Below are 26,255 nucleotides of genomic sequence, written 5' to 3' on the forward strand. Positions count from 1 at the left end.
CTGGGTGGGCTGTGTCCGTGTAGGATGCTACCTTTGAGCTACACGGTACAGTCTAACCCGCTATGGGCAGGGGACAAGCAGCCTGCTGGCTCAGTCCCCCATGGCCCTGAACTTTGTCCCCAAACACCATCCCCTCAGACAGCTTACAGAGCCTCTCCATGCCGTGAATCTTCCAGTGAGGCCAGCACGGGCAAAAGGAAGGGTCCTCACCTGTTTCTTCTCCTCGACAGAAACTGATATTGAGGATTTCCGTCTGTGTGTGAAGCTCACCAGAGAAATTTTTGCACAGGAAGCCCTGGCTCCGTTCCGAGGGAAAGAGCTCCAGCCAGGGAGCCACGTTCAGTCAGATAAAGAGATAGATGCCTTTGTGCGGGCAAAAGCCGACAGCGCCTACCACCCCTCGTGCACCTGTAAGATGGGCCAGCCCTCCGATCCCACTGCCGTGGTGGATCCGCAGACAAGGGTCCTCGGGGTGGAAAACCTCAGGGTTGTTGATGCCTCCATCATGCCTAGCATGGTCAGCGGCAATCTGAACGCCCCCACAATCATGATCGCAGAGAAGGCAGCTGACATTATCAAGGGGCGGCCTGAACTCTGGGACAAAGACGTCCCTGTCTATAAGCCCAGGACGCTGGCCACCCAGCGCTAAGACAGTTGCTGCTGGAGGATGACCAGGGAAGCCCCCTGATGAGCCAAGAGGGCCAGCACAGCCCTTGCTCCCAGGCTCCTTCCTGAAACTATCTAGTACACTAGGACCCAGGTGGTACCCTACTCAGTGGCTGAGAATTGGATAAAGTCTTGGGAAATGAGACAAGTACTAGGCAGTGAATCCAGCTCCTTTTCCCCAGCCTTTCCCTGTGGGCCATCTGGGGAAGGCCAGCATTCAGGCTGAGATGTTCCTCCCTGCCTCCTGGAGGGACAGAAGGGAAGGATGGTTAACTCCTGCCGCATCCTTTGTCTTGTGTTCACATGGTATTCTCTAACCCAGGGCAGTTGTTCCTTCCCAGGCCATGCACAGAGGCTGGATGCCTGCCAGACCCACAGAGGGTTCGCGAAGGAAGGGGCATCCTCCTTCTTGAGCTGCAAGCTTTAGCTGAGGCAGTAAGTCACACAGTAGTTAGTTCAGCCTGAGCTGGCACATGAGTCCCCAGTATCCCTGTTGAGAGGGGAAAGTTGCCTGCTGGTAGAAAAACTGGCTTTTCCTTTCTCGCTTCCTAATTTCACTCTCAGAGTGAGGCAGGTAACTGGGGCTCCACTGGGTCACTCTGAGAGGGTTGTGGCTCTGGTTCTTATTAAACCAGGGCCAGGTGCAGGGCTCACACCTATAATCACAGCACTTTGGGAAGATCACTTGAGCTCAGGAGTTCAAGACCAGCCTGGGCAACATAGTGAGACCTTGTCTCTGGAAAAAATTAGCTGAGCATGGTGGTGCACACCTGTAGTCCCAGCTACTTGGGAGGCTGAGGCGGGAGGATGGCTTGAGTCCAGGAGGTCGAGGCTCCTGTGAACCCTGATGGCACCACTGCACTCCAGCCTGGGTGACAGGGTGAGACCCTGTCTCAAAAAAAAAAAACAAAAAAACAAAAAAAAAACACAGAGATTTTTTTGGACCTTATTCAAGGGGAGAGGAGTCTGGAGGGAATGCCACTTGGCTTCACTACCAAAGGTTTTATGACAGCATTTTAAATGGTTTTCCTTTTACCAAGAAATGCAGACACCAAGAGCAAACCCCACGTACCAGATCACTGATTCCTACTGAAGCAGCTAGCCCGAGAAAGGACTCTCTCATACTGGGCTTGGGAAATGACTTGGCAGCCTGAGCCGTCCCAGCAGTGGACAAGGATGGTTAATTCTTATTCTCTAGACGTCCACAGGAACGGACTAGGATGGAAAACACAGTTAAGCACAGCCATGCACCCTGTTCCTGTAGAAATGCCCCTGTGTGAAAGAAAAATAAATTCAAGATAGGAGTTTTGGAGGAAAAAAAATACAAGTAGCATTTACAACAGCTCTTTGCTCTTTAAATTTCTTACCATTTAATAAAGTGATCCAGTCACTTATATTTGAACTGAGATGCCTTCTCCAGACTGTTCTGACAAGGTAATGAAAATAAAATGCACTTGGATTTTTCCAGACATCCACATCCACCATCAAGGGCTGGGAAGAAAAGCATTGTTACGTGGAAACCTGCAGCTATACTAGGCCCAGAATAAGGACGGGAGAAAATTGGGGGATTCCAGGCTTTGCTGGGATCTGAGAGGATTGAGGCGGCTTACAGATTGGAGGGGGGGGGGGTCTGACAGCCACAACTTAGTTTTCTGAGAAAAACCTAGAGAGACGGAAGAAACCCATCACACCTCTCCTTAAAAATCTTAAGCAGCGCTTGTTTAGTCTTACCTATTTTTTTAAAATTTTTGTTCCAAGAGATGGTCAAGAAAGAAAATTCTAAACCGGCCAAGAGACTTATTTCTCCTACGGAAGGTCCCCACCTGCCCTACAGCAGCAGTCCATGGCCATCAGTCACCTGGGTCTCAGGGCTGCCTGCAAGAGTGCAGGAACAGGAGTTCAGGTGCCAGCCCCGTGACTTGGAGGGCCTCATGCAGCTCTCCTGCTGGAGTGTGTGTGGATTCAGGGGCAGGGGATGGTCCTGGGCCAACCATGACTCTGCTGACCCTTCTTCTCTGGAACAGGTATGGCTATGGCAGGGTGACAGTCACTTAGTTCTACCATCTCTGTGTCCCATGGGTGTGTCAGCGTCTGAGACCATGGTGGGTTCAGTCTGGTGGCTGTATTTTAAAATAAGCAAAACGTCATATGGTAAGAGGAGCCCACTGGTGATGCTGCTCGATTGCACCCAGGCCCTCTCTCACTCTCAAATACTTAGTCATGTTCTACACAATTGCACAATTTGGCCATAAACAAACAGGAATGAGGTTCAAAAGAAAAGATGGTAAGTAAGTGTCACATGTCCAGAACCTGAGCGTTCCCCTGCCATGAAGGGAGTCTTTCATCCCAGGAGGAGAGGCTGTCACCTGAGGAAGCCAGCATGGGGGAGAAAGGTATTTGCTACAAAGTGGGGTGCACAGAGGGTACCCCCCATCTTCAGTCTCATAGGGAATCGGGCCCCTTGGCCAAAAGCTTGCAGTACCTAAAAACAGAGAAACGTGCTTTGCAAAAATGGCTCAAAGAGCACAACAGAATGTGCTGTGCATGTGTCCAGTGCTCTCAGGAGCCCTGACCTATTGCAGAAGCCTGTGTTGAAGCCGCTGCACTAATAGAAGGCAGTTCCTGATGGAATAGGGGACAGGGGTGGGCTGCGTGGGAGCCAAGAGCATCTGCCAGCCTGACTGGAGATGGTGAGTTCCTGAAGCAGGAGTTGCAGGCACCCAAACATCTAGTCTTTCTGCTCATAGCGAAGGTTGCAGGCATCATCTCCACGAGTTCAAATAGATTCTTCTTGGCTGGGCATGGTGGCTCATGCCTGTAATCCCAGCACTTTGGGAGGCTGAGGTGGGTGGATCACTTGAGGCCAGGAGTTTGAGACTAGACTGGCCAACATGGTGAAACCCCATCTCTACTAAAAATACAAAAATTAGCTGGGCATGGTGGTGCACGCCTGTAGTCCCAGCTACTCGGGAGGCTGATACAGGAGAATTGCTTGAACCTGGGTGGCGGAGGCTGCAGTGAGCCAAGACTGCACCACTGAACTCCACCCTGGGTGACAAAGTGAGACTGTCTCAAAAAAACAACAAAAAACAGATTCTTCTCCAGCCAACCATATCCCGTCACTCAGAAGTGGTTTCATGCTTCTACTGATAAGCCAACTTAACATCAGATCCAATACAGGTTTTTTAAAGATAAAATACCATATCATCTATTGGCCCTGTTTAGTGGCTCAGGTTGTCCTCACAGGACATCCCTGAGACCACCCTGTCACTCCTGATGTTGGAACCAGGGCCCAGGCCTGCTCCTCATTCTCTCCTGCCCTCCTAGTCCCCAGGAGAGGAAAAGAAATACTGTTTTAGAGAAATAACCTTTTCAACAAAACATCCCTGGAGTCAGTTTTTGAGTTGGGGTGGGCTAATCAGGGAGTCGGGGTTCTGTGCATGATGTCAGTTCTATGGCTAACTGGTTTTTATAAACCAGCCAGCTGCCTATCAAAACAGTAAAACTTTTGTAGGAAATGCAATTGGCAAAAGACACTTACGATGCTGAGAAGTATACAAGGTGAAACTGCTCCAGTTTTTTTCATAGCAGGGTCAGCAGGAAAGCAAGTGGTGCCCCTGGTCCCATCTCGCACAGGTGAGACTGCACCGAGAGGTAACGTGGCCCTCACAGCCCACCACGCCTGGCCTTCGCCCAATTCTGAAACTTCTTTTAGGATAGAGCCGGGAAGTGCCACGTGGCGAAGCGAGATCCAGCTGACTGGGTGGATGTCGGAGTCCATAGGCTGAGCAGAGATGGTTCTTAGTGAGGTTCTTGCTGCCAGTTGACGGTGAAATCATAGCTGCCATTTACATTTTGTGAGATTATGAAAAACATAAGATTAAAGAAACTAAATGTATTATTCCTGTGGACACAAAAATGTGTATTTTTCAGATGGGGAGGGAACCAAAAAGGAAAAACATTTCATCTTAAAACTTTCCTAAGACAAAGGAAAACAAAAAACCATGCTCTACAACTTCAAATTTTTCTTACAAAGAAAAATTTAATATTCGATGAGAGGTTGAACCAGGCTTAAAGCAGACAGATACTAGGAAATGGTGCAGCCTGTAAGAACGCCAGTTTGTAAGTACTGACTTTGGAAAAGATCATCGCCTCTACCAGACACTTAGGGTCCTGGTCTGGCAATTTTGGCCCGACGTGATGCCACACAGTAAGACCAAGACCCAACAGAGAGAGACACAGAGTCCAAGATAATGTTGACAGTGGTGTAGCCCTTTAGGAGAAATGGCGCTCCCTGCAGCTGGTATTAGGTTACCATTGGCACCGAAGGAACCAGGAGGATAAGAATATCCATAATTTCAGAGCTGCCCTGGCACAGTACCTGCCCCGTCGGAGGTTCTCACTGGCAAATGCCAGCTCTGTGCAAGGAGCGCTCCCAAGTATAAAAATTATTACACAGTTTTATTCTGAAGAACATTTTGCATTTTAATAAAAAAGGATTTATGTCAGGAAAGAGTCATTTACAAACCTTGAAGTGTTTTTGCCTGGATCAGAGTAAGAATGTCTTAAGAAGAGGTTTGTAAGGTCTTCATAACGAAGTGGTGTTATTTACAAAAAAAAACAAAAACAAAAAAAACAAAAAAAAAACATGAACAGGTTGTCTGTATACTATTAAAAATTTTGGACCAAAATCGCTACCTATCTTTTTGATTGCAGGGAATCCCTGCCAAGGTAACTTGACAGTCGGCCTAATTCTGTTGACAGAAAAGGAAGCCTTGACAGTTCTAATTATCCAAAAGTGGGTTTTCATCAGGACGTACAGTCAGCGTGTCAGTGCATTCTAATGAAAACTTCAGCCCTCGTTCATTTGCATATAAAAGCCCTCAAAGAGAACACACAGTACAGCAGTTTTGTAAAAGGCAACAATACGATTTGTACAGACCCCGACACTCCAATCCTATAGATCACCATGTTGCTCCTCCGTCCCCCCCCCACCCCAGCACCCCTTATTTCTTAAGCAGCACCACCAGTCCCCAGAGGACAAGAGCAGCTATACTTCATCCACCTATGCATTTCTGCACCAGCGATGCAAAAAACACCCTGGGTGGGCAGCAGAGAAAACCAGAACTATGGATACCCTAGGGGCAGAACAGCCAGCTGGACCTGCTCTGTAATTCACTTATCAGAGGGTGGTTCAAGTCAAACAAAACCAAAGACAGTTGCAAACCATGGTGGATCCAAAGGTACAGTATCAAAATCATGGAACTCTTGCCCAAAGAAAAGACTGCAAACAGTCATCTGGTATATCTTGTGGAAAGATAGGTTTATAGTGACTCAAAATATTTTAGAAAAATTTCTGTAGTGTCAAGTTCTTTCAAACTTAAAATTTTACCCCCAGAGGATTTTCGCTGAATAAATGAGAATTGGCTCTATTTCTTCTCCTTCTGGATAGCCCGAGTAAAAATACTAATAATTTCTAGATTTCAGTGGGGAACTACAATTATTAGGACCCATGGATATTGCTGCAGTTCAAATACGGTACAGTAATTGCAAAATATAGACCATCTCTTTACAAATACAAATTATAGTATATTACAAGTCATGTACAGTAAATCTATAATTTTAAACAAACTAGTGTATCTAAGTTTACCTGGTTGCGAGTGCATTATTATTCCAGTTTACAGTTGCCCTTAGCGTGACAGTCAGAAACCGACCATCGGAGTGATATTCTCTTATGTAAACTGGCATCACATCACAGAAAACCTTATTTATAAGGTCCCATTGCCCTCACAATGATCGCTGGTAGCTGGGTTCTGACTTACACACTGTATTTCAGAACAGCTAAACAGGAACCAGGACGCAGTGTATTTGGGGGAAAGGGTTTAAAAATGGATATGCTGGACCCAGTGACTGATATGCTAGACCGATGGCTGAGGTAATGACACAGGTGTGATGATCGTCATCACCTTTAACTTTCCCCTGCACCCCGCCGCCATGCCTTCAGGTGGGTGGGCCTGGCGCCCTGGTACATGGGAGAAGCAGACTCCACAGCAGTGCCCATCTGGACAATGGGGCAGGGCGGGTCTGGCCTCCTCACCCATCCTCTGTGAGAGGGCGGGGCCTGTTGTTTCCTGCAGCTGGGGCCGAGCGCATGGTGCTCTGCCAGGCTCAACCACTTGGGACCTGTTCCTACCAGGTTTATGGCTTTCTTGAGGCATGACATCTCTTATACAAAAGTCTAATTGAATATTACTCCCAACTAGTGCCTAAACTTTCCTAACTATGAGGCACTTTTCCCCTGGCTCTCCCGCGCCCCACCTGAGGCCAGAGCCAGTCTGCCCCTTGCTGGGGGCTACAAGGTGGTGATGCATATCATTTCATCTGCCAGGTCCTCCTCATCCCTCCCAGGGTCTGGCTCTTCGTCGCTGTAGCCAGGACCAAAGTCCTGTAGCTCATAGTCCTGCCGATGTGAGAGGGGGCCCACATCCCCGTTGGCTCGGGGACGCACGTTCCCATTAAGCAGGGTGCTGGCTGCACTCTCCATCTCGTCGATGGTGAGGTCACAGGCATCAGCGATTTCGTGTTTTGTTGCTGACACAAATTTTGGGTCCCTTGCATAGCGTCCCAAGCCTTCGGATATCAGGACCTGTACAGAAAAGAGGGATGGATGGCATGGGGGTGTTATAAGGCTTTGCAGGGCAGGGGGACAACAGAAAAATCAACTCCAGTGCTAACTTAACTGCACCGTGTGCTTTGGGGATGCAGCTCAATCATGTTTTCTAGACCTCATACATAATAACTAATGTAAATGGCTTTGAAAATGTCCTGGAGCTAAACAACTACACATGGCCCAACAAGAGTGAAACCCACTGGGGAAAGACATTTAGTATAAACTAGAAACATATGCCGGAACAGCACCCATAATGCCAGCACAGCTCATTTATGAGAATTGATGGTGGTGACCAGTTGTTTTTTTTTTTTTTTTGAGATGGAGTCTCCCTCTGTTGCCCAGGCTGGAGTGCAGTGGTGTGATCTCGGCTCACTGCAGCCTCCACCTCCCGGGTTCAAGCAGTTCTGCTGCAGCCTCCTGAGTAGCTGGGATTATAGGCATACACCACCACGCCCGGTTAATTTTTGTATTTTTAGTAGAGATGGGGTTTCACCATGTTGGCCAGGCTGGTCTCGAACTCCTGGCCTCAGGTGATCCACTCGCCTAGGCCTCCCAAAGTGCTGAGATTACAGACGTAAGCCACCGCACCCAGTGGTGGTGACCAGTTTTTACTCATGCTTCAGGTACATTCCCGCTGCTCAAAAGTGTCCGATTGAGGCAGCCTAGCTCACAGCCTGGCCGCCCTCCCACCACTGCCCTTCCTGCTGTTACAGTTGCACCTCTGCTGCTCCTGGTGCTTCCTGCCCACCATGGCCAAGAGCCGTACTCACTGCCTCCACCAAGCTGTCCGCGCTCCTCTGCTTGTCGCTGTTTTTGTTCCGGAAGCTGCTGGGGACGGTCAGGCTGGCTGGTGTGAAAGTCCGGTAGGAGATGTCGGGCTCGTCTGTGTACCAGGAGCTGCGGTGCAGAGACGGCAGGCTGCCGTTCACCTGGTCCAGGGCCTCTGACTGCTCCACTTGGATCAGGGGGGTGTAGCACGGTGTCCAGTCCCGGTAGGGAGGGGTTGCTGGAGGGGTGGCCCACGACCGGGTCGAGTGACTCGGTGAGTACTTCTGGGCTTTACTTGAATCTAGGCCGGCAACTGCCATGATCTGAGGAAAGAGAGGACTATTGGGAGACCAGAGGTTCTCAGAGGTCTGGGCCTCAAACCTTCTGCACACAGACGGAGCACGGGCACTGCGCTCTCCAGGGGCAGTCCAGGCAAGGACTTGGAAAGGACATGGGCACACTGAAAAGTATGCTGAATGAATGGGCGGTGATGACTTTTGTTTTCTAGCAGACTGTGCTTTCTTTTACCCTGAATCCATAATGCATTTCCTTTGGCTTTTCCCAAGGAGTTATCAGTTGCTAATTCATGAAATTGCTTCAGAATGAAGAAGAATCAGGGAAGCCCAACAAGCTGTGGGTGTGAACACACCACCCAGTTCATGCTGGGTTTAAATACCGACGTACATTCAGGGGAAACTACCACTTCCCAGCACTTATAGGAAAACAGCTGGTTCTCTTTGCTCTGGAGTAATGCATCCTAGAGCCGGCATTTGGCATGTGCTAAAGCACTGGGTACAAGCCCTGGTCTTACAACCCCACCATGGCAGATGCACCTTGGGGTTCACACTCTGCAGAGAGGGACGGGAACCCTGTCTGTAAACAGCACAGGTCCATGCCCACCACCCTGTCGTGCACGAATGAATGGCATCTCTGATGTGATATTTTCAGAAAGAAAAAGCGCCATATTGTTATCCTCGAGGGAAAGCCCTGGTGAGTGGGCTCTGGCCCCACCCTCTTGCCTGTGCAGCCGCCCTCAACGTGGGCAAATTGTTCTCCCCAGACTGCTCCCTTTGTAGGCAGGGGGAGGTTAACCCTGCATAGTACCCACAGGGCCCTGCCCACGGAGGGACCCATAAACTTAATGAAGGAACCACTTCTTAGAGAAAATGAAGGGCTGCACCGATTGTTCAGAATCAGCCAAGTGGCCCCCACTCCCTGAGCTCCGATCACATCAGGCTCTGTATTCAATGCCAGGAAGAGGTGGTGGGCATCACAGGGAGGCACCTGGGCAGAGAGGCCAGCTTTGGCAGCTGGCTCCCTGGATTCAAATGCCAGCAGTCGCTTGCTTGTGTGAGCTTGGGCAGCATGGGACTCGTGGCCATAGCTATTGACAGGATTGTTACAAAGATTAACTAGACTGTAGGTGAAGATTCTCTCCTTCCCTCCTGGTGCTTAAGGACAAGGAGAAGGGAGTGACCTGATGGGGGTCCTATGTGGGGTGCCCCTGAGCGTGGGGGCAAGGCCAGGTGGGCCGCTCACCTGTTGCTGCATCAGATGCAGAGGCAGGGCCGTGCGGTGGGGGAAGATGGGAGACAGCGGGACCTCTTCCTGGCTGCTCTGCCGGCGCAGGCACTCAAAGTTGAAGGAGGATCTCCGGTGGGCTGGGAAAGCAAAGGGCATCATGCAGCTGTGAAGCAAGTTCTCTGCCGGGACACCGTCTTTCAGAGTCAGGGTGGCCCCAGATGCTCAGCAAGGAGCCCAGGAAGAAGCATGTGGTTTGTCCAAGAGAAAGATTAGGTAGTGACGTCCCCAAACTTTAGGAGGGGAGGATGAAGGCAGAAGCCCCAGTGAGGGATGTTTTTTAAAGTACGAACTTACTACTTTTTTTTTTTTTTTTTTGAGATGGAGTCTGGCTCTGTCGTCCAGGCTGGAGTGCAGTGGCGCAATCTCGGCTCACTGCAAGCTCCACCTCCCGGGTTCATGCCATTCTCCTGCCTCAGCCTCCTGAGTAGCTGGGACTACGGGCGCCCGCCACCACACCCGGCTGATTTTTTGTATTTTCAGTGGAGACGGGGTTTCACCGTGTTAGCCAGGATGGTCTTGATCTCCTGACCTCGTGATCCACCCGCCTCGGCCTCCCAAAGCGAACTTACTACTTTTAAATGTTTGCCTGTTCTCAGGAGGAGGAGCGAAGGCAGGCCATAGGGCAACTGATCTGAGTCAGAAGCCCTGGCCCTGCATACTGTGGGGAGCGCACAGCACTTCAGTGCAAGAACACAAGTCCTGCCACAACCCCACGACACTTCCCACTGTCACCTTCGAGATACCCTAAGTGTCCCCAGCGGCTGACATATCTTGCTGGGGCTCCTGTGTTTACACCTGTTTTAAAGGGAGGGACTTTACCTGCACTGATCAGCTTGACCAGGTAATAAGCAAATTATTTTTGTTGGGAAAGATTCAGCTTCTCTAGCACTGAAGACAAACAAAGGACACCTCTAACTTTAAGAAAACGCTTGTCCTGCTAACAGCTCTTCCAACAGAGGCTCACACACAGGTTAACAAGATGATCCACAGCTCCCAGCTTCACAGGGCACCAGGCCCAGGAGATCAGTCTGAATTCTGGGGCCCTAAGACACGGCCAGCAGCCTCCTCCCAGAAACCTCCCACCCCTTGCAGGGACCTCTGTCGAGAGCACACCTATCGTTTCCAAGGCATTTCTATGGCTCCTATCTTGACTGCTGCTTTTCTCGGATCACAGGGCCTTTCTCAGCCCTGGCAAAACTCCACATGCCCCTCATTCCTCTATTGGAAAGCCCAGGGCCTAGCCAAGAGAGGACTCCCAGGCACACTGGGGCTGTACACAGGGACTGGGCTGAGTTCTTGGCTAGGCACTGCCCAGCAGAGAGGAACGAGACAGCCAGTCCTGGTCTCTCGTGCCCAGTGCGCACTGTGGGGCCTCCTGGTTCAGTTGCCTACATGAGACACACACAGCTGCCTTATCAGAAAGCCTTCCCTCCACGCACCACCCAGGGGCCAACTGTGCTGTGGAGCATAGGTTTCCAGATCGAATGGCCGGGCTGGGGCTGGGAAAGGAGAGCGGCGGTACCTCTCCTGTATGTAGTGCTTTTCCATTTCTAAAATGCTCCATGGATCCCCACCGTCTCATGTGCTCTGCACAATACTCTGGAGGAGGAGGGAATCCCCCTGCAGCTGAGCACACAGGTGGAGGAGTGAAATGTTCTCCCCATCCAAGGTCCGAGCTGCGGGGCAGCAAAGCAAAATCACCTTACGAGTCACGAGCACAGCGACTCCTGCCTGCTCAGCTCCTCTCTGGCACTGTGGCTGGTGGGATTCATGTGCTTGCTGGCTTGGCCAAGTAGGCAACAGACAAAGGCCGAGGCCCGAGGAAGGCAGTGGAACTCACAAGGGCGAGGGCCTCCACCCGGCCTCACCTGCATCTGCTTCATCTAGTATTTATGGGAATGGAGTGACTTCATTTAGCTGCATGTGTTCGGGGCTGAGGAATTAAATATTAACCATGGAAATGGGTCTGGTCACACTTCCCAGTGGGGCTGTGACAGCTGGAGCGAGGCAGAGGGCCCTGGGCACCTCCCAGCGGTGCTCTTTATAGTATATGCATTTGGCAGACTCAGAAGCCGATGTGTCATGGCTATTTTTGGTTACTGATTAGAGTCCTGTTCAAAAATATGCTTCATTCCTCAGAAATTCCAGAAATGGATAGTCCTTAACCATCAGCAAAATGCCCACATGTCCAAAATGAAACTGTTCAGTCAGGAGCTGGAAGGGGCCAGGGCTGCACCTCTTCCCCCAGCTGGAGTTCCTCGCTCAGGATGACCCAGACCCTCCAGCTCCTGCCGCCCACTGCTGCAGAGGGAAAACAGGTGGAAGCAGCCAGCCCCAGCCCCAGCCCCTCCAGGCGGGATGGGTTTCCTGGCCCCAGAGTGAAGGGGACCAACAAGTCCAAAACCTGCTCCATGAGCAGAGGGCACTGACAGACTTGACAGGAAGATGAAGGAGGAGGAGAGAAAGTAAGGGAGGAGGAGGGAAGGCAAGGGAGGAGGAGGGAGGAGGAGGGAAGATAAGGGAGGAGGGATGAGGGAGGAGGAGGGAGGAGAGGGGGAGGGAAAAGGAGGAGGAGGGAAGATGAGGGAGGAGAAAGATGAAGGAAGATGATAGAAGATGAGGGAGGAGGAAGATGAGGGAAGATGATAAAAGATGAGGGAGGAGGAGGAGGGAAGATGAGGGAGGAGGAAGATGAGGGAAGATGAGAGAAAATGAGGGAGGAGGAAGAGGGAACATGAGGGAGGAGGAGGAGGGAAGATGAGGGAGTTGGCGGAGGAGGGAAGATGAGGGAGGAGGAGGAGGGAAGATGAGGGAGGAGGAGGAGGGAAGATGAGGGAGGGAGGAGGAGGAAAGATGAGGGAGGAGGAGGAGGGAAGATGAGGGTGGAGGAGGAGGGAAGATGAGGGAGGGAGGAGGAGGGAAGATGAGGGAGGGAGGAGGAGGGAAGATGAGGGAGGAGGAGGAGGGAAGATGAGGGAGGAGGAGGAGGGAAGATGAGGGAGGAGGAGGAGAGAAGATGAGGGAGGAGGAGGGAAGATGAGGGAGGAGGAGGAGGGAAGATGAGGGAGGAGGAGGAGAGAAGATGAGGGAGGAGGAGGAGGGAAGATGAGGGAGGAGGAGGAGGGAAGATGAGGGAGGAAGAGGAGGGAAGATGAGGGAGGAGGAGGAGGGAAGATGAGGGAGGAGGAGGAGGGAAGATGAGGGAGTTGGCAGAGGAGGGAAGATGAGGGAGGAGGAGGAGGGAAGATGAGGGAGGAGGAGGAGGGAAGATGAGGGAGGAGGAGGAGGGAAGATGAGGGAGTTGGCAGAGGAGGGAAGATGAGGGAGGAGGAGGAGGGAAGATGAGGGAGGAGGAGGAGGGAAGATGAGGGAGGAGGAGGAGGGAAGATGAGGGAGGAGGAGGAGAGAAGATGAGGGAGGAGGAGGAGGGAAGATGAGGGAGGAAGAGGAGGGAAGATGAGGGAGGAGGAGGAGGGAAGATGAGGGAGGAGGAGGAGGGAAGATGAGGGAGTTGGCAGAGGAGGGAAGATGAGGGAGGAGGAGGAGGGAAGATGAGGGAGGAGGAGGAGGGAAGATGAGGGAGGAGGAGGAGGGAAGATGAGGGAGGAGGAGGAGGGAAGATGGGGAGGAGGAGGGAAGATGAGGGAGGAGGAGGGAAGATGAGGGAGGAGGAAGATGAGGGAAGATGAGAGAAAATGAGGGAGGAGGAAGAGGGAACATGAGGGAGGAAGGGAGGAGGAGGGAAGATGAGGGAGGGAGGAGGAGGGGAGATGAGGGAGGAGGATAAGGCCTGGAGGGGCCTGAGGACAGATGGACACCAGAATGCCCAGGTGGCCCTCAGAGGCATGGGGTTTTGTAAGACAGGCCTGGGGCACAGCCAGCTCTGCACTTGAGCCCACTCTTCCCTTTTGGGGGCTCAGTCACCCCATCACAGGAGTGGAGCAGGGATGACAACAGCAAAAGCATGTGTGTGGTTTGCCTACCTCTCAGGACGGTCCCAGGTTCAAAGACAATGCTATGTATGCAAAACACCCCTTACCAGATGTGTGCGTGCAATCTTAGGGCCGCACAGCCTCTCTCCTCTCAAAGAGAGTCAAACATAGCACTGAAGAGGCTAGAGCTCTATCACGTGGGATATGGATGAGAAAGAAAGGAAAGCAGACACACTCTCTGGCCGGGGGCTGGTCTTGAGGACTAAGGATCCTGACCTGGCAGCACACATCCGTCACCAGCCCCCAGAGCAGGGGTGGGGGGAGAGGCACACTGTTCCCCGGGAGGTTCCACCCAAAACAAAAAATCTGGCCTCACATGCTGGGGTGGGAGGTAGTAGGCGTCTCCTTGGAGATCTCCGTGAATCATAGCAAACGGGCGAGTCATCGTCCTCCAAGAATCCTTGAGGGTGATGGTAGCCTCGGGGCCTCTCAAAGTCGATGTTTCTGCCTGGGTATCTGCTGTAGTAGCCATAGTTTTGCCTGGAGGTCAGAGAGGAGGGCAGTAAGGTTCTAGGTAACAAGCTCTGTCACTCAACCCTGCCAGACTGACATCCATGCTCCTCTCCCCACCTCCTCCCTTGGACACAGTAGGATTGGCTGAGAACAAGGCTGGCCTCAGTTTCCTGAAAGATTCCAGATGGAGAGCAAGGGCCATTACAGGAAGGCTGGGGACTGGAGGCCTGTGCTGAGGGAAGTGCTGGCAGTTTTGATCCCTCTGCTCCAGGGCAAACGTGGATCGCAGATGTCCTGTGAGCCAGGCTTGCACCCACTCATTTCCTCCGTGACAGCCCCTCTCCTGAGCGCCTTCCCTCTGCCAGGTGCTGGGCACCAGGGACACCAAGATGCACGAAGCATGAGCCCCACCCTCAATGGGCTTAGAAAATGCCACGAGCACACAGAAATCGAATGCAAGCTGGAAAGGGCCAGTGCTGGAAGAGAGGAACTCATGTGGTTCGTGAGGTTTTTTTTTCTGGGAGTTGGGGGAGGGATTTCAATTCCAGTCATGGAAATAAAAAGCAAGGCCCTAGAGCAGGCCCTTGAGAGGGGGGATGAGGCCAGCTGATGGAGTGAGGGCATCCAAGCAGGGGCCACAGTGTGAGCAAAAGCCCTAGAGAAGGGAACACGAGTTCATCTGGCTCAGTGTCAGTGGTTTCAGAAGTCAGGCATTTGAGGGAGACACGGGGAAGGGCTGTGGGAGCAGAGGGTGAGGGTCAGGCTGTGGCTCAGATGCCAGAAGCCACCTCACTGCTATTCTACTTCTACTTTACTGGGCCCCTGGTCACAGTGAGGTGCGGTTCAGAGAAGAGGGTGGAGGGCGATTTTCATCCGCCTGTGCCGCCTGCTACGCCTCCTAAAGCAGAGTGCCCGTTCTAATCACAAACATTCTTTCTGCAGGACAGAAGCCAGATGGACCCCTCTGCTGAGTGACTCCTTGTTTCTTCATCTCCCCGAGAGGCCCCTTGAAGTGGCAGGAGGCAGGTGCTGTGCATGAGGACCTGGCCGAACTCCAGGCTGGCCAAGCCGCCGTGCACACAGAGCCCTGGGGCCGCCAGAGCTCCAAGTGTTAATTCAGCAAAAACTGATCTCTCCAAAGATGGGGTGTGGAAAGGCATTAACCCAGCAATGAAGCAGGCCCAGCTCCCATTTCCCAAGCCTTCACGAAAAGGCCTCAGAGGCCCCTAGTGGAAATAAGGCAACAGGTCTGAAAGAATAGCCCTCACCCTGCCTCTCTGTGGTTCTCTTTCTCCAGCTCCACTCTCCCTCTGGCCTGGAGTTTCTGCTCCCATTTTGCTTTTTAGGGGAAGCCCAAGTGTAGCTGCTGGTGGCCCTGGCTTCCTGAGCAGGCTGAGCACCAGGGCAGGGCGGCCTCCTGCTCTCCACAGGAGCCAGAGCAGCTCACCTGCTCCAGGTGGGCGAGCTGTCGTCCTCGTAGCATTCCTCACTACTGAAATACTCCTGCTCCCCCAAGCAGTGGGGGTCCCTGAAATAGCCATGTATCTCTGGGTCTTCCCGGCAAATAGTTGGGAGCTGTTCATCTCCTGAGTCGGACCTGCAGTTGGGAGAGAGGATCTGAGAACCTGGGCAGGCAGCAGATAATTCCTGCTACAGCCGCACCTCTGCGTGTGGCCAGCAACCCTGCCCGGGTGCTCCTGGCTTCTCCCAGCACACACCTGCCTCAGGCAGCACTGGACTGTTCAGGCTTCTGGCAACAGCACTGTGTGTGTGTCTGTGTGTGGTGTGCCTGTGTGCCAGGATAGGGTCTCTCTCAGTGCCCTGCACCATGTTGGTGTCAAACCATTGTGTCCAGAGGCCTTGGAGCCAAAGGAATAGGTGCAATTTGGAGAACAGAACAAAAAAATGGACCTAGGGAAAAAGACCCTGGGTTCCCAAGGCATCTGCTCTGATCCCTCCCTCTCCTTCTAGTCCCCCAGCTCAGCCCAGTGTGACTTCAAAACCTGGAACAAAGGAGCTTCCTGGCCACCGACTGACCTCCTGCTGTATCAAATCAGGAAGGTCGAGTGAGTTCTGGATACAGTGCCACAGGGGAAACTGTCACAGAACATGTCCACCATGTTTCCAAAGGCTGACCTGCCCCAGGAATGTGGTAAGTCGTCCTGAAACCCGGCTCATCCTAGCCTCAGTCCTCAGAGAAGGACTTAGTGATGTCGATCCTCTCTCCAAAGGAAGGATGGTACTTCCTCCGACTTCTCCACTTTCTTGCACCCAGCTCGGGCCCACATGGCTCCCAACTTCACTTGATAACATGACACGGGAAGACCCATCCTCCCCTGGCCCCCGACAAAATGGGCATTGCGCCCACAATTCAACTCAGGTCAATACGTGTGGAGTGGAATATACTACACATATCTTGAGGGCTACAGTGAAAATGACAAGATCCCATTCCTGACCTTCAGGAGGTTTGGGTCATGCTGCAAAGCACCCACAAGAAGCTTGACCCCAGAGAGCAGCCAGAGCTGCCAGCCACACAGGCTGAGGCCCCTGTAAATGCACAATGGATGCTCCTAGTGCCAGTGTGAGGCCTGCAGGAGCCAGCCCATGGGATGCACCTTGTGTGTGGACACCAGTCCTTGGATGGCAACAGAGTCGACAGAGATATGGATCTGAAGGTGCCTTTGCTTAGAAGCAACCTCTGACCTCTGAGTCCCCAGCCATGAATTATGATAACCTTTAATGGCCTGGCTCGAAGAAGTGTTTCTCATTCTTCAGCACTCAGAGAGGCCAGTTGGTAACATACCATCACAGTATTTAACACAAAAACAGGTAATGAAAACATACCTAACGTAAGTCTCATAATAGCGGGTTCTATCCAGGAAAGGCATAACATGGGAAGGAGGGAGAAGACAAAAGTTAATTTCCAACCAAATTTACAATGCAAACATCAGGCTACCTCCTAGAGTAGGGGTTAGCAAATTATGATTCGCCATCCACATAGGGGCTGCCACCTGGCCTTCTATGACCCATGGGCTATAAACGGTTTTTATTGTTATAAAGGATTGAAAAACATAAAAAAAATCTGAAGACAAAAAATATCTCATCATATGCAAATATATGAAGTTCAAATTTCAGTGACCATAGGGAAATTTTAATGGGACACAGCCACACACCCATTCACTTACATATTTCACACTGCAACGGCAGAGCTGAGAAGCTGCAAGACTGCATGGCCCTCAAAGCCTAAAATATTGACTCACTGACCCTTTAGAGAAACAATTCACCAACCCCTGTGGCACAGTATGTGAGCACAATTGAGAGGTGGATTTTGTGGCTGCTGCTGTTTTAAGGCCCCTCGGCCCCCCATACAGGATGTAGGACGGCACGTGGCCCTTATCCTTCAGGTCCATCACGTGGAGAGTGTCAGAGGTAGCAGTGACCTGGGGGGCACTCACAGATCCTGACACAAATGCCTACGGGGAACCTCCTCCATGCCCCAGAGCACAGAGGACAGACCCGCCTTGCTCCTTGGGACTAGACGCAACACGGGCAGACACCACATGAGCAAGTCCAAACACATCGTCAAGGTTACCTTTTCACACTGGACCTTCTCTGAGGCTCCCGGTCATGCTTGTGGGAAGAATGATGCCCATTTTCAGACACATGCTCAAGGTTCCCAATGCTGGGCCGCTTTCCATGGGCAGCTTTGGACATATTGGCATTATTGAGATTGGCATTTGTTGAGGTGGGAACTTGCTTTCCTATGGAATTATGGTTATGATGGTTATGACACACCGAATTTCCTGCTGGAGGAAACAGCGGTTTCTCAGTATCACTTGCAGGTGGAATTGAAGGCCTTTGGACATGCAGGGGACGGTGGGTGGTATTGGTCTGCTGAAGGGAATCTCTCCTATCACTATTAACATGATTGACATGGTTTCCAAGCAGGGCACCATTTCTCTGCAAAATAATGGGAGACAACACCAGGTAATTTAACAAGTATTTGATGCAGACTAGCTATGTTAGGTAACTTTTTCTACATGAAAAACAAATTCTAGGCAAGTTCCGTAGGATCCCTGTAAAACAATCTGAGTGTCTCAATGATCAGGGTGAATGTGACTGTGTGGCAGTTGGTCCCCCCGAGATGAGGAAGGTTACCGATTTCCTGAGCTGGGGAGCAAGCTGTCGGCTGTCACTTGAGTGTGCTCTTCCAGTTGCTCCAAGTTGGGGTGACTTATACCCAGCTGGGCTGGCTGGTGGCCCCAAGTTTGGGCATGGGCTGGGGGACTGAGAGCCAGCTGGCAGATCAAAGAGCTGGCCCGGGAAGGAGAAGGGTAGCAAGGGCAGCTGCCGGAAAGACTCAGGATGCTCATCCACATGGCCAGCGGCTGTAGCCGAGCCCCTCAGAAGCAGGCAGTGAGGGGAAGGTGGGTAAGCTCAGGGAAAGAGCTGGCCTGGCCCTAGAAGAGGTGCTGATGCCTGGGGAGGGTCTGTAGGAGGGGGAGAGGGTGGTCTGAAAGCCCTTCTAGGCCCTGGGGTTGGGCTGCATTCTCCAGACTCTTCTGTGGATGATTAACTGCCCAAACTGGAGTCCTGCCCTGCTATTTCCAGATGGCCAGTGTGTAGCTAGGCGTGGAATAATTACTTTGAACACATCATCTTCTTCTTCTCGTTTTGTTTCCTCAGGCTCGTCATCTTGCAAATCACACGATATAGCACGCCGGATTTCTGGCCCAATGTCATGCAGTGTCCTTAATCCCGCCTAGATCAATGAAAATGGCAGAACAGGTTAGACCACATATGGGCCCTGGGGCCAGCCTGGGTCCTGGCTTTGCTCCTTCCTGATTCAGCGGTGGGGAGGAAGGCTTCCCCAAAAGCCAATCCAGGGCACTGACTGATGTCACTGAAGGCAGTCTAAGGGTTGTTGGTATGGTCAGGCATCCAGATGGTCAAGAAGGTCCTAGGTAGGATGCCTGAGGCCTGCAACCCAGTAACCTCCTTTGCAAAACCCCCACTTCCAAGGAACACTGCCTGGTTACTAGTGCTAGGATCTGCCAGGCCAAGAGCTTATGCCCCTGTCTCAGTGACAGTCTTCAGTAGGCTCGCCTACAAGAGCCCTATCTCTCCAAGCCCAGAGCAGGGCAAGGAGCACAGCCTGGCCGATCTAAAGGGAGGGTGATGTGGACTCCCTTGCTGCATCTAGGATGAGGAAGCCGAGGTGTAGGCGCCAGAGGCACAAGCAGACCAAGCAGCCCTCAGGACACTGGTTCTGCTAAAAAGCCATGGAACGAGTGAGTGACACAACACACTGCAACCACCAGCACACTCGGACCACGACGGAGCAGAATGACACGCACACAGACCCGGCCGCCGTGGTCACCAGGATACCCTGGCCTGTAGCCTGTGTGCAGGCTGGGAACTCACCAACAGGGGGTCCACTTTTTGAAGATCACAACAAATTGAAAGTGGCTCATCAGCCTTTGCAGGCAGTGCAAGATCCACCAGAAGACACCACTGGTAGATCCCTCCAGGCCTGTCACAGATACTCTGCATCTCCCCTAGTGCCCTCACAGCTGCCTTCCTCACTGTGGTCCCTGCTATGTTGAGACAGGGCCCAGGAGAAGTCCTTCCATTGTTCACGACTTCATTAGGGAAGCGTTCCAAGATGCTTATGCGCGGTGCATGGAGGAAGGTACTGCCCCAGCTCTGAGAGAATGAGATGTTTTGACCACCAATTTGAAGGAAAACAGTATGCTGAGTTAAAGACTAATAGGGACTGTATGGCAACTTTATCCTTTTCCACAGAAAGACCTGCATCTGAAGAAGGCATGTCCTCTCTGCCCTGGGTCTAGGGTCCTGCATCCAGGCAGCCCCTCCTCACTCACTGGCAGTCTGCCCACAGCTCCATAGCCATAAAGGCCTGGAGAACAGCTATGACACTGGATGTGCAGCAAATGCTTCAACCTCAGGGTGGTTTGTAAAGGAAAACTGGACTAAGTGGTGGGTCCTCAGGGGAGGAGACCGCTTCCCTGTCCTTCCTCCACAACACCTGTTAGCATGTGGGCAGCTGTGGCAAGGACAGAGAGGCATGATGACCATTCCTGAGACAAGCATGTGGTAGAACAGATGCCCAGCAGTGGTTCAGGGAGGAGGAGGGGATGGTGGCTGCAGTCTGGCCAGATCCATCAGGGCTGGGTCCCACTGGTCTGGGGATGCTCAAAACTGGTCCTGTGCAGTTGCCAATGCCAGTGCTGGTGATGTTAATTTAGAATGTAAAGTCACACAGGAACTTCCCAAGAGGCCCTTATAAAAATAGCCTGGTGCATGAAAGCACCCAGCCTTTGAGACAATTCTGCTAAAAATGGTGCCAGGTTGGGTTTGGTTTGAACCATTCTGTGAAGATAGAGCAGCAAATCTTTCCATTTAGTGAATTCTGAAGGTGAAGGAAGAACTGGGAATGAAAGCTTTAAGCTTCCTGGCTAGGAATGCTGAGATCTTATAGGGAACAGACAGTCATGTCCCGGGTCAAACCAAGACAGCTCTTGGGGTGGTCAGGGAGGCTGCTTCTTGCTCTCCTGTCCCTCTGATCACAGGCTCAGGATGCATGTGTGTACATACATGCACATGTGGGTATGCTTGTGCATACACGTGCATGCATACACACACACACACACACACACACACACACACTTTCCCTCTCTCAGGATCCACGAGTTCAGCACATCTGAGCCTGGGAAGTCATTTGATTCTGAGGTGGACCCACCGGCCATTCTCATGAAAACATCAAGAAGGCAACTGTAATGCTATGTTGGTAAAAGCTCTTACACAGCACAGCTGCAGGAACATGAAGAAAGGTCATACCTGGCAGTACTAAACAGCCGCATTTCATTCATTCAGAGCTTCCTAGAGTACATCATCAAGGGATGGTGAGCTAAGCAAGGGTTTCACTTTTGATTTTGGATCAACTGGGAAGAAAAGTCTGTTACATATCTAAGGCTCCCAAACAAAAAGACAAGGTTTGAGACACCTGCTGCTGCTTCCACAAAATAAACATAGATTATAATGCACTCAAGTCAACACCCCCAAGTAAATTTGGTACATTAATCCATATTACAAGGCAGTAAAGGCCAGGAATGCTCCCAAGTTTAAACAATATATAATCCTATTTACTGTCATTCAACTGATTGGACTAGGTCTGATTAAAAGAAATAGAAAACTATTTATTTGCATTTTTAACATCATCCTCTGTTGACGGGTTGACATTTCACTGAAATACACATATAACATAATTGCATAATAGAAACAAAAACTGTCTCCAGCACATCTTCAGTGATACACAAGATTAGGATTTAGTTGACAAGATAATGCAATGAACAGACATGGGACAGAGAATTTGTTTGCAACATAAATCATGAAGAAGGTTGAAAGGTGGCCCAAGTTGCCACTTCCAAAGACAAATAATGACAACATATTTATTAAAGAGACATTAGAGGAGGAGAGAAAGAATCGCTCTTCCCAGACACAGAAGCAGAGAGTCAGAAATCATGATTATATTCTGCTTGTTCCAGGTAGGAAAAAACACACCTCATAGGAGTCAGGGACTGACTCTACTTTTTCACATGTGTTCTGGGGAGGGCCAGGTCAGGCTGTCCCCCACGACTGGGAGTGAGGGAAACAGATGTTCCCAAACTAGAATTGACATGAAGCTTAAGCACAGCACCCTGAATTTATTACATATCACAAAACATGGTAATGAAGTTTTTCTAGCACACATATCAAGCTAAAAGGTAGCTTAGGCTGCTCCCAAAATTCCATAGGCACAAGTTCCAATCCCCAGAAATACAGAAAACTATCTTAGACTCTTGAAAAAATTACTTTTCCACAGCCCTAAAAAAAAGAACATTTTTTTTCTTGGGATAAACACTTTACAATCAGTAAAATTATCTGTTCTTTCATATTTCATATCTGTGTCTACCTCTATCAGCAAAATACTATTTTAATTTGAAAAGTGGTCATTAGCACTTAAACCAACACAATTAAAGCCATATGAAGTCATTCCATTAACATCACAGCAGAAATATGGTTTTGAAGAAACACAGAGTTGCTATAAAATATAAACATTATTGACTGATTTTAAGATGTCCAATCTTATAAAATATTAAACAGAATCAAGCCTAGTTTCTGGTTGATTTTAAAATGCTAGATGTTTTCATAAATATTTTTTAAAAAAGAAATGCTGGCGCTTTGCCTGTAGACTGCTGCTTAAAATTTTACACACCATTTAGTTGGAATTTCATAGATACTCTATTGAATGATTAAGTTAGCAAAAAAACTAAAATGTCTCAAAACACTTCTGAATAGCATAATATTATGATATTTTGACATCAAATATGAACACCCATTTAGCTTTCTTTCTCCTGCCCACTTTTAGGGTTAAGTTTCTCCTGCCTAGATGCATTTGCAATGCTTTTGCTGCCTGTGTCCCTAAGCTAGCTCCATCAGACACACCAGCCATCTGCCAGCCCTCACAGCCCCACAGCAAGCATGCACAAGTGCCCGGAGCCCCACCCTGGACCTACGCTGTAGCAGTGGAGATAAGAGATGCACGTCTCTAGTCGGGACTGGGCCAGGCCATTCATCTTCAGGATACAAGCGCCAGGCTTTGAGACTCCAGCCAAAGAACCCTGCCTGGCAGAGCCTGTTCCCCATCACAGGCAAGCTGCACTCAGCCTAGGCTGGCCATGCACACAGTCATCTAGCTGGTGACAAGTTCTGGTTAACCCTTTAGCAGGATTCAGTCTATACCCAATGAGAGGGGACCTTTTTAGACTAGTTCCATTAGAAAACAGAATGAGATTAAGTTCTTATGGAATAAACCTGTTCATCTGCAAGCTGCTGTCCGCCTCCTCAGCACATCACACATGGGCACACCCCTTATTTTGTCACCGCTCTCCTCCAGGGAAAATGTGATGGTAGTCTTTGTGTCCACTGTGAATGGTCCTTGTGTCAGATATAAAGGGTTGGAATCCTGATGCTCTGTTAGTCATCCACAGTGATTCCAACCCTCACTGAAAAGTCAGGGGTAACATGACCCCCACGAGCTCCCCTAGGGGTTGCACTATTCCCATCACTTGGAAAGATAAAGGAAACTTTAAAGAAATTATCTAAAATATGACCTTTGCCTGCACACAATCTGAGAGCTCTCCATTTCAGTTCCACCTTGATTCTTGGTGCAATCAAGAATCTGATTCTGTTATAATTTTAACAACCGAATCAGAAAAAGTCTTGCCAGTTTCCTGATAATAGAGCATTCTGTAAAGTTTAGGCTTAGCAGAAGCTGTAAATCACAACTTCTGTTCTGATAGCATCTTTATACCAGTCATTGTGAGCTTAAATACAAATATTCCACTAGATTCTGGGAGGAAGGGAGAGCCAAGGTTATTCCCATGTGGTTAAATTATGTACCCAAATAAGTCAAAGGCTCAGTGAGGACTCTTGGCCCCTAAGCCTGTTCTTCCTGTGACACTGGGCTGCCTCACCTCTCCCAAACTCCCCACCTCGACCACCACCCAGGCAAAGTCACCGCACCTACTGGGAAAGAGTGCTGGATTGGAGTCTGAATCACAGACTTACTCACCTATAGTCATGACTGTGGGGTGCCACCTAATCAAGGCTAACCCTCTTTTGACTACCCTAGCAGAGCTCTTATATTCCTAAGTCAGCATGGAGATGACAAATGATCACAAGTTATCCCTGAAACGGATCCTGTTTGGCACACATCCTTGGTCCCAGTTGTGCACTTAGGGGAGCTGATTTTTAAAAACACTTTCTATCCTGCCCTGATTCAGACCATCACACCTGCAGATCAGCACAGGCAGCAAGACTCGGCCATGCTAGACGAATCGGGACACAGGCAGCTCCATGCCTCGGGGGAGTGGGCTGAGACTGGGAAGGAGCTGGAGGGGGAGAAGGGCTCCAGTTAGGGCAGTGCCACTGCACAGGAGCCTCTTTAACAAGGGAGATGATTAAAAGGCTCCAGCACCCTCTGCCTTTAGGGGGACCTACTAGCATTCCCCCAAAGCAGTTCTCAGGTGTGTTCTGGGGACCTTGGGGCACCCCAAGACACCATCAGGGGTCCATGAGGTCACTGTGATTTGCATAACATAAGGATGTTCTTTGCCTTCAACACTCTCATCCTCTCATGAGAGCACAGTGAGGTTTTCAAAGGCTGCCTGATGCATGATGTCATCACCCTGGCGTCTTTGTGCTTGCATATTCTTGTTTTAAAAACTGCTCAGTTTTAATTTCTAAGACAGTAAATATTGACACACAAGGATCTTCAATAATGTAGAGTATAAAATGGTCCGAAGACCAAAAAGTTTGATAACTGCTGATCAATCTATCCTCCAACAGGCACTACTACTTTTTCCTAAGGTGTAGACTTTTTACCCTATCTAGGATTCCCACTCTTCTGTGGACCTTTCTCCACTCTTGGAAGAAATGGCCTTCCTATGGCTTCCCTGAGCCAGCCTTTGGGACTTCTGAATGGGTTGCCTTCACCATGCCTTAGAATTATGTGCCCTTCCAAGATCTCAAACAGCTGTGTCCCTTAGGTCTAAGAGGTGCCAAGGAGAATGAACTCACCTGGGTTTCTACCCACCCTGGAACTGTTAGTAAGTCTTAGCCAGCTCCTTCCCACAGATCATCTAATCATGACACAATTGGGCTGCCAAAGGACACTAGGTGAATGGTACTAAATAACAAGCCACAATAATTACCACCTTTTACTACTACATCACATCACTTAACTTCTTTGCAGCAACTCTTTCCTCTCAACGACTCCTGAATATAATTATTATTCTCAAAGGAACAGGATCTCCCCACTTTCAGAAAGAGTATAGAACGTAGTACCCAAAAGTCCAGTGGATTAATTTAATTTTTAATTGGGTTGTTAGACAGTATAAGCTATTTTAGAAGAGCCTGATGCCCAATCTTAACCTTTGCTTCCCTACAATGTATACTGGCCTGCCTCTCATCTTCTATCCAGGAGCTGAAGAGTTTAGCCTACGGATGCTGGTGTTGGGGGTGCCAAGTTTGCTGTGTGTGTCTGTGAAGATTCTAAATAATGAACTTGAGTCGTCTCTCACAACTCTGACTACACTAGAAGCTACACTTCTCTGCCAAGGCTTTAAGAGAAATGACAACAGTGTCTCTGCAGTTTGACTGCAAATCAAGTTTCAGGAAGCCTTCTTTCCCTTTTGAATTGAAGCTGGAAGCAGCTTTCCTGATTCCTGGCTGTCTTTTCTAAGCTGGCCTTGGCTACCAACCTTAGCCAATGCCATTCCCCAGCAACACAGCCAGGCCCAAGTGGAGAAGACTCTCTTGTTCCATTTAAATCACTCCCTAAGTCCCATCTAGAAAGTGGTCACTTGACAGTTTTTACTTATTTGAGGAGTGTGGAGAAGGCACGTGGAAACGCCGCCCACTTGAATCGCTTGGGGCCTCTCTGCCGAGGCCTGTGTATGGAATCTTGGATCTAGAAGGTCAGTCACACTGGCCCTCTGAGACAGAGTGACACATACAGGGGGTAGGCACGTGCCATCCTTCAGCACTGAATCAACTCAACATCGGGTGGGTCAAAGACAGACAGAGGGACTGACGGACCCCCACAGGGCTGATGGGCTTCCCTTTCAGGGACGATACATAACATTCTTCATAAATTCTTATAACTTAATATACCCAGGCACTGCCCAATCAGAGCAGAAATGGGCCTTCGGATCACAGCAGGGTCCTGGAGGCTCCCTGTAATGCCAGGCACTAGACCTGTAGCTGCTGGGTCACAGAGCAGTCTCAGGAGGGGCTGGGCTGCTGGCAGTGGGGAAGGAGACTCAGGTGCTAGGGTAACAGCGGTTGATACCAGGTGCAGCTGTGCTTCAACATCTTGACAAGTGGCCTGGCCACACTGGAGTGTTCCCGGCTTTCTACCCCATCCCCCACATCACCATGTGGTGCAGCACGAAGCAGTCAAACCTGCCCTTGGGCCCTATGGACTGTGCTGTGAGAACCCCCAACACCTACTGTGAGCTCCTGGATATTAACTAGTCTGCACACTTATACACATG

At 50.3% G+C, this 26,255-nt stretch overlaps 2 protein-coding genes across 17 annotated transcripts in view; one reads left to right on the plus strand and one right to left on the minus strand.

The window, feature by feature from the left end:
- The window catches only part of CHDH (choline dehydrogenase), a 29,627-nt gene extending 27,619 nt beyond the window's left edge, over positions 1 to 2,008 (plus strand). For all 13 annotated transcript variants that reach the window (XM_054483861.2, XM_054483856.2, XM_054483855.2 and 10 more), the window contains one exon: positions 231 to 2,008. In XM_054483861.2, the coding sequence (XP_054339836.1) occupies positions 231 to 649 (419 nt within the window). In that variant the 3' untranslated portion in view covers positions 650 to 2,008. The remainder of the gene's footprint in view (positions 1 to 230) is intronic.
- The window catches only part of CACNA1D (calcium voltage-gated channel subunit alpha1 D), a 330,171-nt gene continuing 305,851 nt past the window's right edge, over positions 1,936 to 26,255 (minus strand). The window contains exons 43-51 of one of the 4 annotated variants that reach the window (XM_054483845.2): positions 18,779 to 18,895; positions 17,726 to 18,093; positions 16,978 to 17,004; positions 15,581 to 15,730; positions 13,997 to 14,160; positions 9,644 to 9,765; positions 8,107 to 8,427; positions 6,985 to 7,312; positions 4,208 to 4,507 (exon numbers count right to left, since the gene is read on the minus strand). In XM_054483845.2, the coding sequence (XP_054339820.1) occupies positions 7,019 to 7,312; positions 8,107 to 8,427; positions 9,644 to 9,765; positions 13,997 to 14,160; positions 15,581 to 15,730; positions 16,978 to 17,004; positions 17,726 to 18,093; positions 18,779 to 18,895 (1,563 nt within the window). In that variant the 3' untranslated portion in view covers positions 4,208 to 4,507; positions 6,985 to 7,018. Of the gene's footprint in view, positions 7,313 to 8,106; positions 8,428 to 9,643; positions 9,766 to 13,996; positions 14,161 to 15,580; positions 15,731 to 16,977; positions 17,005 to 17,725; positions 18,094 to 18,778; positions 18,896 to 26,255 lie in introns of all 4 variants that reach the window. The other 3 variants (XM_054483847.1, XM_054483846.2, XM_054483848.2) reach the window with 3 other exon arrangements.

The sequence above is a fragment of the Pongo pygmaeus genome, chromosome 2 (assembly GCF_028885625.2).
Source record: "Pongo pygmaeus isolate AG05252 chromosome 2, NHGRI_mPonPyg2-v2.0_pri, whole genome shotgun sequence".
Taxonomy (NCBI): Eukaryota; Metazoa; Chordata; class Mammalia; order Primates; family Hominidae; genus Pongo; species Pongo pygmaeus.